The sequence below is a fragment of the Heterodontus francisci genome, chromosome X, assembly GCF_036365525.1.
Source record: "Heterodontus francisci isolate sHetFra1 chromosome X, sHetFra1.hap1, whole genome shotgun sequence".
Lineage (NCBI taxonomy): Eukaryota > Metazoa > Chordata > Chondrichthyes > Heterodontiformes > Heterodontidae > Heterodontus > Heterodontus francisci.
In genome coordinates, this window is record NC_090421.1 from 5,173,275 (window position 1) to 5,187,690 (window position 14,416).

The 14,416-nt window shown below is 41.3% G+C and overlaps 1 protein-coding gene across 2 annotated transcripts in view; it reads left to right on the forward strand.

Annotated features, from left to right (window-relative positions):
- The window catches only part of LOC137358680 (ras-related protein Rab-5B), a 29,064-nt gene extending 21,394 nt beyond the window's left edge, over positions 1–7,670 (forward strand). For both annotated transcript variants that reach the window (XM_068024874.1, XM_068024875.1), the window contains exons 3-6: positions 72–223; positions 1,137–1,259; positions 2,129–2,222; positions 4,605–7,670. In XM_068024874.1, coding sequence (XP_067880975.1) covers positions 72–223; positions 1,137–1,259; positions 2,129–2,222; positions 4,605–4,723 — 488 coding nt within the window. In that variant the 3' untranslated portion in view covers positions 4,724–7,670. The remainder of the gene's footprint in view (positions 1–71; positions 224–1,136; positions 1,260–2,128; positions 2,223–4,604) is intronic.
- Positions 7,671–14,416: the final 6,746 nt, after the last annotated feature.

A 14,416-nucleotide genomic window follows, 5' to 3' on the forward strand; every position in this document is an offset into this window, starting at 1 on the left:
AATGTAAAACGCTGACTAGCAAGTTTGCCTCAAAACAAAGATCCTAACCTTTTTTTTCCATATATAAACAGCTGCATTTCTCACACAATCTGTCTGCTTGGATGATACAACTGTCAAGTTTGAGATCTGGGATACTGCTGGACAAGAGCGGTATCACAGTCTAGCTCCTATGTACTACAGAGGTGCTCAAGCTGCCATTGTGGTTTATGACATCACCAATCAGGTTGGAACTACTGATCAGTGACTTCATTGGGAATTGTCATCCCTGCTAATCTAATGGAAAAAGATGTTTGTTTCTATTTTTTCTCTAGCTGGTACTATCTTGTATTTTTCAGGCTTAAGTTGAAATGTCATGACTGAAAGCTAGTAAATCTGCCCATGGAGTTAATGTTTTCAAATATTTGTTGCATGGCTTCAATGTCTTTAGGCCTTTTTAAAATATGAACCTTTACATGAGTAAAACAAATGACAACTAATCCAGAGTTCAGATTTTTAAGGACTAGTGCAAGTTGACTTTTTAAAATAGAAGTGGAAGGGGGAGAAGTTTTTTTTTTACACATGGTCAAACCAGTGTCAGAATTGTTTTTTGGCTTTCAGTGTTAGGGATGCTTTATAGATGAGAATTTAAGAATTAACTTGGACCCCTAATGTGCCTATATTCTGAATATTGCTGATTTTAAAAAATCACATCTAGGATACTTGAGCATTATTTGCTCTCACTCATACCATCCATTATTTGATAAACAAGGGTAGTAAGCTTGAATTGGGTTTGGAAAGAGAACTAGTAAAGAAATGTGCTTCTAGCTTGATGTATTCCCATGTATCATAGTGACAAATAGCATTGGAGGTGCTTTTATCTGTGGTCATATATTATACTGCTATAGTGATGTACTTTCTGGTATTTGCCTATGCAAGTCTAATTCTCCAAATACAGTAATATTGAGCATTTTTCTTAGAACTGGCATTGATTTAAGTGCCTAGCAAAATTCTTATGCCACTTACTGGCATACGCTTGTGTGTGTTTGTCTTTTCAACTCCCTTGGAAATACCCAATAAGTTGAAATTCAAGAGTGTGGGAATGTAACCTGGTTAAACTTTAAATGAAATGCTGAAGCTTGCTGTTTTTTTTTTTTAAGGAGACATTTGCAAGAGCAAAGACATGGGTGAAAGAGTTGCAGCGACAAGCAAGTCCCAATATAGTTATAGCACTGTCAGGAAATAAAGCAGATCTGGCTAATAAAAGGATGGTGGAATATGAGGTATGTTTTTTTTTGTGTGGAACAAAATGTGTTTGGAATATAAGCACTTAAAGCTGTTTGTAGACCATTGTAAAAGCCAGGCAGAGTAGCCAAATTGGTACTGCAGTAATTGACTTGTATGTGCAGATTAGGCACAACAGTGGAATTGAACACTGATCTTTCTTTTGTGATCAGGATGACTTCAATCTGGATTTATGGGATGAAAGTCTAGCAAATTGAGTTTTGGCCAGTCCCTAGTAAAATGAATTGCTAGTTTACTTGTCCTATCTAGGATGACCTGCTGTAGGGAAGCTATAAAGAGGGTTTTTAGTTTGTTTTTAGTTTGAGATACAGCACTGAAACAGGCCCTTCGGCCCACCGAGTCTGTGCCGACTATCAACCACCCATTTATACTAATCCTACATTAATCCCATATTCCTACCACATCCCCACCTGTCCCTATATTTCCCTACCACCTACCTATACTAGGGGCAATTTATAATGGCCAATTAACCTATCCACCTGCAAGTCTTTGGCATGTGGGAGGAAACTGGAGCACCCGGAGGAAACCCACGCAGACACAGGGAGAACATGCAAACTCCACACAGGCATTACCCAGAATTGAACCCGGGTCGCTGGAGCTGTGAGGCTGCGGTGCTAACCACTGTGCCATAACTTTTTTTTTGACTAGTCAAAAAAAATTCAATCCTACAAAATAATTCCTTTCTAGATGTTTGAGCTCTCCTGGCATCCAAACTGCTGAATGTAATAGAATGAGAACTAATTTTAGTAGCTTTTTAACTTCTCCGTTTTAAGTTATACAAATCTATGCAGGCTCATTCATTCGCCTTACAAAATCTTACACTTGCCACCATTTCTTTTCCTAACAGGAAGCACAAGCATATGCAGAGGATAACAGTTTGTTGTTCGTGGAGACATCAGCAAAGACAGCAATGAATGTTAATGACCTATTTTTGGCAATAGGTAAGATGTAGAAAATTAGCAATTTTTTAGTAAATTGGAAACTGATTTTAAGTAGGAAAAATGACCAAGCCTCTGATCCATGTACCAGATCGATGTGTTAAGCCATTCTGAAATGCCTGTAGGATAATTAATTCTGCCTGTCTAAACCTCCTTGGATACCTTGCTTAGATGGGGTATTCTGAAATGTTCACTTTAGGGCCTGAAAGTGCCCAGTCTACCTCCAGTTATCACCCGAGAAGGGTAAGATTTCTAAAATTTGAGTAACAGTTGAAGCTAGCAGTTCCTCACTGTTACTATGCAGTAGCAACACAAGTGGTATTTTCTGCTAATGGGATGTGGCTGCCAAGCCAAAAAGACATTCTGCTGACTGCACACAAATGAGTAATATGGTATATGAATTCTAGTGCAATTCCAGGTGTGTAGGCCATACATCCCAATGACTAGCTGATTGTATCAACAGCATGTCCCTTCAGCTATTTGCAGTAGGTTGAGTACTGACTATACTCAACCAGCTTGTACTTGCAAAACTCAACACCATATCTAACACTCCAATTCTACAATTAGACAGCACTTGCTGAACAATCCAAGTGTGATAAGAATTATGTTAACCAATTAAGATGCAGCCAGGCTCACAATGTGGCTCACTTATGCTTGATAAAAGCTGCATATAGTCAGCTGTCCTCTGCAGGCAGAAGGAACTTATCTAGAAATTGTGCCTTTTTTTGAATTAAACAAATGTATAGGGGCAATAGTTCCTTCATGTGTTCTCCATGGCAACATTTGACCAATCAGCACCCTTTCTCATGTAGTATAAATTGTTGCTCCCTTTTGAAATTTGGCATTCTTTTCTGCCCTGACTTGTGCAAAACAAAGCTTCAACAGCATGTTTTTCCAGCAATACTCAAATTCTGTACTACCAAGTGACTAATGTACTGAAAAGTACACTAAATGAAGGAGAGCCAAAGGGTACATAGCTTAATGCATTTTGGGGTTTTCAAATTGGGAATAGTGTTGCTCTGAATGGCATAGTTAAATTTATGCTCCTAGGTTAAAATTTTTGTATGGTCAAACCTGAAATGACTCGTGTTGAAATTTTAGTTTGTGTGCAAGCAATGCTGATCTGTCTTCCCACACTGCCCCACCCACCCCAGATACTGCTTGTCTAGATTTTAAACTGATGTAACTATGCCATCTTTATTTGCAGTCATTTCTAATTTAGTTGAGGTTGCCATTAATACAAATGGACAGTAACTTGGGTATATCCAAGGCTGTAATACACAGCCTTTGAAGGATGGAAAGAAACTTGGCATAGTTAAATTGTTGAATACCATATCCTGCCTTCTATTTGCAGTGCTGTGGAATGGGTCACATTATTGGCTTAATTCATGTCCTTCAAGCTTGGCACAGTTGGTAACCACATCAAATCATGTGCCAATTCAGGACCTCCATACATAATCTAGGCTGATGCTCCAGTGTAGTACTAAGGAATTGGTACTGTTTTTTTCAAATGGGGACCTGAACAGAGGCCCCATATCTGGTCAAGTAGACACAAGATCCTGTGACCTGATTGAAGAATGGAAAGTTTGTGTGACAACATTCAACCAGTGCTGGCAAAAATATTAACTGCTCAGTCATTTCATTTGCTGTTTGTTACCTTGTGCGCAAATTAGCTGCTGCATTATAAGTGCACTACAAAATTACTTTTTTGCAAAGCGCTTTGCAATGTCCTGAGGATGTGATGGGCGTGATGTAAATGCAAGCTCTTGAAATTGGATTTTTTTTAAACCCCTTGGGCTGCCAGCAGTGCAAGTTGCAGGCTCCTTGGGCAGGACTAAAAGCTATTTAATATTTCTAAATATACCTTCCTTCTACACTTGCCTTTTTAACTCTCAATGCTTCTAGAGGTAGGAATCTCATTGCGCAAATCAAGCCTCTGGCTTCAAAAGGTGGCCTTGGCAGCTTGATCAAGATTCAGAACTTTGTGAAGATTGGGGTTTAGTATGGCACAGCAGCCTGGAGAAGGGAATGCTGCCAAAAGGAATAGACATTGTTGGTTTAGGACTGGTTTTACAGTCACTAGTTCAGAGCCTCAACTTCTAAGTTAATTTTCCTGAACACTGGCATTATATAATATAGTGGAAACTTGACAAAATTAGTCACTTGGCACAAGTGAAAAATAATTGAAGCCTTAAGATGGAACATTCTCCAATTCCAACCAGAATCTTCCATGTTCACACTAAATTTTTAAACATTGCCACTTTTAAAATGCATACTGCATATTTCATCTCGAGTGGTTCTCATGATTTTAAGCTGCTTTCAAAGGCTTTTTTAAAACCTCCTGTATCACTTGGGAGCACCATTACACATATCTTTATCTTCCAGCCAAGAAGCTGCCAAAGAATGAACTTCAGAATGCCAGTGGAACAACAGGGCGCAACAGAGGTGTGGATCTCCATGAACCATCTCAGCAGAACAAGAGCCAGTGTTGTAGTAGCAACTAAGCAAACAGTGAAGGGAGCTTGCTCCAAGTTGACAACTGCACATTCAATAACAAAGTTGAAATGAAATCTCTACTACATCCATGCCTTTGCAATGCTTCAGTAAAGTACCTGCAGAATGGATGTGGGACTTGACTTGCACCCATCTTTGCTATTGATGCAAATATCAACCTATTTTTTTTTTTTTTGGTTTTCCTTCCCTTTTATGCTATGGGAATGCACTTGTCTAGTCTAAGTTCTTGAAGCTTTTTTTAAACACCTGCAGATTATTTTCAAAACAAAATCTAAAATTAATTCCAAGCTGCAGTATCCCCCTGTTTATCAATTTTTTTTGGCCTATATTTTGAAACTGCACAGAATATACAAGTATCTGTATTTGCATCATTTAACCTTGGCAAGCAAGTCCTAAGTTTGGCAACTTGTAGGAATTGGCCCTTTCTAGGTTGGAAAGTACAGATGAAGGACCCTGTACTATAGTGGCATAGGTATCCTAGAGTAAGCAATTTGGCTGCTACAATTTATAATTAAATACATTTTTTGACTAGTTCTTGTAACTCTTGGGCACTGACTAATCTACTTTAGTGCATTGAAATCCAGGCATTGTGTAATTTTGAATTCACTAACCATGCATGGTCTATTTAAATCTTTAGCTGGCATCCATTTTTAAAACTGGTGAAACAACTATTGGGTTCACCTTGGGTGCTTTAACTTCTGTAGCTGTGTTGCACTAGCTAATTGCAGTGCTCTTCTTTTGGAGCTTAATTGTAAGAGGCATATGCAGGCTTGCAGGAATGAAACATAAGTAATGGCACACTAAGGCTAAATAATGCACAGGTGAGAAATTCAGTCTTAAAATGAATGCAGTTTCAAAATATAGTAGTGTTGGACTGCACTAGTATGCTTTTGCTCTTTTTGGATGTATCCCAAAGTTGAGGAGTAAATAAGCTAGCTGTGAACCTTTACGTGAAGGAGGGGGAGGATTGATGGGCAAGCTTTATAATGACTAGTCACTACATGTCCTGATAATTCAGCCCACCAGCCACTTGCTGTCCTAAGTTTGTTCAGGTTACTGAAATGGGGTTGTGTATGTACACAAATGACTGAATTACAGAGCACTTTTGCTTTTGCTTTTTTTTCTGGTGCAGGCTGGCTTCCATATTTGTCATTTCAATGCAGTGCCTATTAACAGCAGCATCAGTTAGATGTATACTAGTCTTTTGTCAACCTTCATTTGGAAAGGGAATATTTTGATAACTTGGAACAAAATTTTCAAAGAGCTAAAACTGACATGGCAGTGAAGGAGGCAAAAGCTTTAGCTTTATTCACTTGTACTGGATTCAGTTGTCACTGAAGTAGTTTGACCTGAAAGCGGTACTGAACTGACTAGTAGAATACTGTAGCTTTAAAAAAAAAAAACATTTTCTTTGGAAACAGTAATTTTTCACTAGCTTGCACAAGAACACTTTCCTCCACCTCCTCACCCCACCTTTAGAATTAATGAGTAGGTTTAGTGCAATAGTTAATCAGTTCCTGAATCTAGATTATCTTGAAGGGTCTCCTCTTGCAGGTGACTACACTCTGCATTAATAGAACTTTATATTCTGGAGTCAGTTTTTTTTTTTTGATACTTTTTTTTTCTATGAAAGTCAGTTTCCTTGAAAAATAAGTCACTAAGATTCACTGTAAACTTCAGTTTTAAACAAAGTGCCCAGTCCTACTAGAAGACTTTTATAATTGAATTCCTGAAATTTTTAGTTCTCTAGCAAAGGATTGAAATCATTTATGCAGTACATATCAATGATGGCCACATGCCACTCAATCTGCTATGTAGAGATTGGGCCATAGCACAGTACCTTGTCAATTTCAGATACTTTTGAATGTGGGGACTCCTGAGATTGAGTAGTTTTCTTTGACAACTGCCCAAGGTAATGGTCAAAGAATAAATTTTTTAAATTTTCAAGCCTTTAAATCAACCAGTGTTGGGAGCATGTGATGAATAGTTAAGCCTTGCATAGGAATTTAACCTTTTTTGATGCACTTTACTAGTTGGTTCCCATAATTTCTTTGCATTTCTTCTAGTCTGGTGCCTAGTTACCCATTTCTGTATGTGTATAAATCATGCACTGAGAAAATATTTCTAAAATCTGACCAATTCTGAATTGGGTCACTTTTTTGGTAGTTTGACTCCATCTAGGTGTAGATATGAAACTTTTAATGTTCACTTTTATTGCCTCTTTAAATGTTGTAAAATTGCTCTTGCAAAGCTTGACTGATAACACTGTTCTTAATTCACAAACACTTCTGGTCAAATTTCTCATTTGGCACATTGCTAGATATGGTTCCAGTTCCTCATAGTTGAGTAGCTTGTCTGAGTTGGGGAAAGCCATATGTGGCTCTCATTCCTTGAGTATCTAGCATGAAATGTATTTCACTAGTATAAAAGTGATGGTCTGCTCATGTTGGGAGACTACATGAGACAAATGCACACTTGATAACAGGTCAAGTCTTAATGTCTCTAAATGGATGTGAACCAGATAATTGTGGGCACCTCCAGATTTTAAAAATCATTTTCTTTGCAGGATCTGTAAAGTTCAATTTCAGTGCCAAGAAACTGCTCAAGTGACTTGTGAATAGATTCACAATCCCTTCTAAAATGCAATTGTATTTTTTGTAATTAAACAAGGCTTTATTAAAGATTGTTGTAACTAATCATGGTAATAGAATTCTGATTTACTGATGTATCTAATGTAACTGCCACTGTCAATGTATTAAACAGATGGCCTTTCTCATGCTATAGATTAGTTATTACTGTGCACTGGTAATTTTGAGTGCATTTGAGCTAATGTGAGGGGGTACTCTGCCACAGAGTTTAGGATTTATGCATTAAACTTGAGGCTTTCACTTTTGTACATTCTCTTTTCCTTTAAATAAAAATATTGCCTAAACTGAATCAAGTCTAAGTGGCTATCATTTATGCATATGATCAATACCTTTTTGACATGCTTGTTTGTCTTGAGCTGATCCTTGTAGCACATGTTTTTAAAAACCAAAACAATAGCTACTCATTGATTTAGCTTCAGGTCAACAGCTAAACTTGTAGTCCCCAGGCAACCTCTGAATAACACTAGGTGGCTTTTTTGGTTTCTGGGATGTGGGCATCACTGGTAGGGCAGCCTTTATTGCCAATCCCTAATTGCCCTCGAGTGATGGTGAGCAACCTTCTTGAACTGTTGCAATCCTTTATGTAGGTATAACCACAGTGCTGTTGGGGAGCTTGAGGATTTTAACCCAGCAACAGTGAAGGAACAACAATTATAGTTTTAAGTCAAGATGGTGTGTTGCTTGGAGGGGAACTTGCAGGTGGTGGTCCCATGTATCTGCTGCCCTTCACCTTCTAGATGATAGAGGTCATGAGTTTGGAAAGTGTGCCGGTGAAGAGAGTTAATGGTACCCCATCCACAATCCAGAAGGCTGCTTTGTCCTGTGAGGTGTTCAGCTTCCTGAATGTTGAGCTGCACACTTCCAGGCAAGTGGAGAGTATTCGATCACACTCCTGACTTGTGCCTTTTGTAGATGGACAGGCTTTGGGGAGTTGGGAGGTGAGTTACTTGCTGTGGATTCCTTGCCTCTGACCTGCTCTTGTCATGGTATTTATATGGCTACTCCAGTTCCTGGTCAATGATAACCCCCAGGATGTTAGTGGGGGATTCAGCAATCATAATGCCATTGATTGTTAAGGAGATGGTTAGATTCTGCTTGTTTAAGGCAGCCATTGCCTGACACTTGTGTGGCACAACTGTTACTTGCCACTTGAGCCCAAGCCTGGATATTGTCCAGGTCTTGCTGCGTTGCTACACACTAAGTACAAGGAATGGTGCTGAGCATTCCTCAATCATTGACCATCCCCACTTCTGACCTTGTGATGAAGGGAAGGTCATTTGAAGCAGCTGAAGATGGTTGGGCCTAGGACACTACCCTGAGGAACTCTTGCAGTGATGTCTTGGGACTTTTTTTTTGTGCTAGGTATGACTCCAACCAGCAGAGCTTTTTTCTCTTCCCCAGATTCCCATTGGCTCCAGTTTTGCTCTGGCTCCTTGATGCCCTACATGGTCAAATGCTGTCTTGATATCTAGGGCAGTCACTCTCCTCACCTCTTGAGTTCAGCTTTTTTTTTTGTCCATGTTTAAACCAAGGCTGTAATGAGGTCAGGAACTAGCAGAACCCAAACTGAGTCAATGAACAGGTTATTGCTAAGCCAATGCCACTTGATAATGTCAATGACTCCTTCCATCACTTTACTGATCAAGTGTAGACTGGGGTGGTAACTTGCCAGTTTTTACTTTTATTTAAGTAATAAAGATGCTGAACAGGGATAATGTTTGTTACATAAACATTTTAACATTGCCCCTCATTGTCTCATTCTTTTAAACTCAAATAAAATTCAATCACTGGACCTTCTCCACCTTTCTCAACTTCTCCTGATTTCTGTTGCTAAAGTGAGCAAGTAGTTTGAACCTCCAAAGCCTGCACACTTTTTTTTTTAATGAGCAATTTTGCAATCCATTTATACCACTCCCACTCCAAACTAAAACTGCCCCTCCCTGCTGGTTATTTCCCCAGCTTGTGTGCTGACATTTAATGGTCCTGAGTCATGGGCATCAGCTTGATATGTATTCTGTCCATTTACTTGTTAATAGCATCACAATTGAGCTCAACTTATCACCATATGCATTTTAAGTTTCAAGTAAACTTTGTAATTTATGACCCTAAATTGGTATTTTAGCTCTTGGTTCACCTATGCATTTTCAGTTACTGATTTTATTATTTTTTTTTTGAACTTGTATCCTCCTGGATATCTACAAGTAATTTAACTGAGGTGCAGTTTTACCTATGCAAATGTGGCAGCCAAAATGCAAAAGGCTTCAAACAGCAAATGATGGGTGATTGAGCTTTGATATCTGGCAGTTGTGGGAGGAGGAAAAAGAGGACACGAGCAGGGAAGATACTGAGCAGGGCACTGTTCCCAAATGGGACATCTGACCATATATTGTATTGCGCACTCTTGAATCTAACTCTCTTGTACAAGTTAAATTATGTGCCCTTTTAATTAAGACTTGTATTCAAAATTCTTTCCTTGCCAATTTGCTTCAGCTTTTTTCCCCTCACCCCTTCTGGAAACAATGACTTGGGTTGGGTGTAATTCCACTTTATGTTGGTTGCGCCGATAAGTTGTCCACATTCTTAATGCACATGCTTTTAGTGAATCATGGCGGTATATTTTCTTTTAGTTCGAAAGGGTAAGTGTAGCCAGTTACTGCCATCTTGCCAGAATTCCATGTCTTACCTCTGCCTCAAATTATTCACTTGATGGAGCCAGCTATATTTCACTCCCTTCCATCTTATGGAGCTGGATATCTTTTTACTTTGTAACTCTTTTGCTACATTTTTTTCCAGCAAAGACCCCGATGTCTTAATTTTTAGAATATATCTACTTTTTCAAATAGAAATGTAACTGTATTCCACTTTAGTGAGGTACCTCAAACTAATGAAAGTGTGTGGTACTCATTTGTACATTTTTCATGTCAAACATATAGCTTGAGGGTTTTTACATTAGGTTGCAGTCCCTCTGTGCTACAGCAGGAATGCCTTGGACCATGGCCTTTCTCCATTGAGCCTTTGCAGTCGCTGCCCTGGACACATGTAGTCCTGGACCTTGGCATATGCCAGTTTGCCCCATGTCATGGAAAATACAGTCTGACTCTTGTATAATGCAACCTGGTGACTTTAACCAAGGCTTATTCCATCCACTCCCTCTCTTTCCTGCCTTTGATCATTCTATTCTCCCTGAATGTTTCTTCTCCTATGCTGTAGTTCTTTGCTATCTACTAGATATATTCTAGCCAGTATCACTATAGGTTTTGCTTCAATTCTACCCCCTCACCCAAGTTGTGGTGGTATCTGGAAGCAAAAAAGCTTTACATTGCTTGTCTACTCAACCCACCACCACCAGTAGAGGTTGCCAGCATATCTGAAATTGACGTGGATGAGCTAGACCTTTTAGCTTAAACTCCATTTTTAAAAACCATTCTCTTCAGCTTCTACAAACTGAGCTCTAGCCCTTAACTTGTTCCTAGCTTTGAGCTCTAGCTTACAGTTGTGGAACTTTTTTGTTCAATGCTGGTGTGGGGCAGAAAAAGTGGAGTTGCAAACAAAATCTGAAGTACCCCACCTTGTGTCCTAAATTCTTTTTCCACCACTGAATGAAGGGAATTGGATTGAGTAGGTAGCTCCTAGTTGACACTAATGTCAGTATCCTAGAAGCAAAGCAAATACTATTCAGGCCAATTCTAGAGTGACAGACTCTTGCACAGGTGCTGCAGATAAAATTGGTTGTCGGGGCTGTTACATAGTTGGTTCTCCCCTTGCGCCTCTTTTTTTTTTTTCCTGCCAACTGTTAAGTCTCTTCGACTCGCCACACTTTAGCCCCGCCTTTATGGCTGCCCACCAGCTCTGGCGATCGCTGGCAACTGCTTCCCGCGACTTGTGATCAATGTCACAGGACTTCATGTCGTGTTTGCAGACGTCTTTAAAGCGGTGACGTAGACGGCTGGTGGGCAGCTCACTGTACAATGTGTCCTTGGGGATCCTGCCATCTTCCATGCGGTTCACGTGCCCAAGCCAGCGCAAGCGCCGCTGGCTCAGTAGGGTGTATAAGCTGGGGATGTTGGCCGCCTCAAGGACTTCTGTGTTGGAGATATAGTCCTGCCACCTGATGCCAAGGATTCTGCGGAGGCAGCGATGATGGAATGAATTGAGACGTCGCTCTTGGCTGACATACGTTATCCAGGCCTCGCTGCCGTAGAGCAAGGTACTGAGGACACAGGCTTGATATGCTCGGACTTTTGTGTTCCGTGTCAGTGTGCCTTTTTCCACACTCTAGCAGCAGATTTTTTTTTTTCCAAAATATACTTTATTCATAAAAATCTGTAAAAATTACATTGCCAAACAGCACCAAAAAATACAAACATTGCAAGGGAGATCAGTTTCCTTCAATACTGTCATGAGTTTCTTCCCAACCCTTCTGTTTCACAATTGTCATGTCAATTACAGTTTTACATTTACAGCAATTGAGAATATTAACGATACAGTTCGAGGCTCTCTAGCAGCAGATGCCTTTCCCATGCGCTTGTTGTTTTCTGAATGGAGAGACAGGTTACTGGTGATAGTTGAGCCTAGGTAGGTGAACTCATGAACCACTTCCAGAGTGTGGTTGCCGATATTGATGGAGCATTTTTGACGTCCTGTCCCATGATCGTTTTCTTGAGGCTGATGGTTAGGCCAAATTTGTTGCGGGCAGCCGCAAACCTGTCGATGAGTCTCTGCAGACACTCTTCAGTGTGAGATGTTAATGCAGCATCGTCAGCAAAGAGGAGTTCCATAATGAGGACCTTCCATACTTTGGTCTTCGCTCTTAGACTGGCAAGGTTGAACAACCTGCCTTCTGATCTTGTGTGGAGTAAAATTCCTTCTTAAGACTTGAACGCATGTGAGAGCAGCACTGAGAAGAAGATCCCAAACAGTGTAGGTGTTAGAACACAGCCCTGTTTCACACCACTCAGGCTAGGAAAGGGGTCTGATGAGGCACCGCTATGCTGAATTGTGCCTTTCATATTGTCATGGAATGAGGTGATGATACTTAGTAGCTTTGGTGGACATCCGATCTTTTCTAGTAGTCTGAAGAGGCCACGTCTGCTGACGTGGTCAAAGGCTTTGGTGAGATCAATGAAAGTAACGTAGAGGGGCATCTGTTGTTTGTGGCATTTCTCCTGTAGCTGGCGAAGGGAGAACAGCATGTCAATGGTGAATCTCTCTGCTCGAAAGCCACACTGTGCCTCAGGGTAGACACGCTCAGCCAGCTTCTGGAGTCTGTTTAAAATGACTCGAGCGAAGACTTTCCCCACTATGCTGAGCAGGGAGATTCCACGGTAGTTGTTGCACTCACCGCGGTCACCCTTGTTCTTATAGAGGGTGATGATATTGGCATCGCGCATGTCCTGTGGTACTGCTCCCTCATCCCAGCACAGGCAAAGCAGTTCGTAGAGTGCTGAAAGTATAGCAGGCTTAGCACTCTTGATTATTTCAGGGGTAATGCTGTCCTTCCCAGGGGCTTTTCCACTGGCTAGAGAATCAATGGCATCACTGAGTTCCGATTTTGTTGGCTGTTCGTCCAGCTCATCCATGACTGGCAGAATCTGGGCTGCATTGAGGGCAGTCTCAGTGACAACATTTTCCCTGGAGTACAGTTCTAGGTAGTGCTCCACCCAGCGGTCCATTTGCTTGCTTTGGTCAGTGATCGTGTCCCCTGATTTAGACTTGATAGGGGGTGATCTTCTTGATGGTTGGCCTAAAAGCTCTCTTAATGCCATCATACATTCCTCTGATGTTTCCAGTGTTGGAGGCCAGCTGAATACGACTGCATAGGTGTTGCCAGTAGTCATTTGCACAGCGCCTGGCTGTTCTTTGTGCAGCAATTTTTTTTTTATTTCCAAAATATACTTTATTTATAAAAATCTGTAAAAATTATATTCCCAAACAGTTTAAAACAGCATCAAGTCAAAAAATACAAACAGTGCAAAGGTGATCAGTTTCCTTCTATACAATCATGAGTTGCCTCACAACTCTTCCATTTCAATGCCAGGCCATATACGTTTTTACATTTACAGCGCACAAAATTTTCCCGATACAGTTCGAGGGGTTTCCCATGGATCCAGCCCCTCAGTTCAGCTTGCTGGGAGGACCTTACACTGTGGTCTTTCCCCACTGAGCCTTTGCTGTGGCTGCCCCAAGCTTTAGTGCGTCCCTCAGCACGTAGTCCTGGACCTTGGAATGTGCCAGTCTGAAACATTCGGTGGTTGACAACTCTTTGCGCTGGAAGACCAGCAAGTTTCGGGCAGACCAAAGGGCGTCTTTCACCGAATTGATAGTCCTCCAGCAGCAGTTGATGTTTATCTCGGTGTGCGTCCCTGGGAACAGCCCGTAGAGCACAGACTCCTGTGTTACAGAGCTGCTTGGGATGAACCTCGACAAAAACCACTGCATCTCTTTCCACACCTGCTTTGCAAAGACACATTCCAGGAGGAGGTGGGCAACCGTCTCTTCCCCACCACAGCCACCGCAGGGGCATTGTGCGGAGGGGGCGAGACTTTGGGTGTGCAGGAAGGATCTGACGGGGAGGGCCCTTCTCACCACCAGCCAAGCTACGTCTTGGTGCTTGTTTGAAAGTTCTGGTGATGAGGCATTCCACCAAATGACTTTGGCGGTCTGCTTGGGGAACCATCCGACAGGATCCCCCATCTCCTTTTCCCGTAGGGCCTTGAGGACATTCCGTGCAGACCGGTGGTCAAAGGTGTTTTCCCACAGAAACTGCTCCACGAAGGATAGGTGGTACGGCACAGTCCAATTGCATGGAGCGTTCTGCGGCAATGTGACCATGCCCATCCTTCGCAACACCGGGGACAGATAGAACCTCAGCACGTAGTGACACTTGGAGTTTGCGTACTGGAGGTCTACACACAGCTTGATGCAGCCGCACACGAAGGTGGTCATCAGGATGAGGGCCACGTTGGGTACATTCTTCCCGCATTGTGCAGCACTTTTTTTTATATTTCCAAAATATACTTTATTCATAAAAATCTG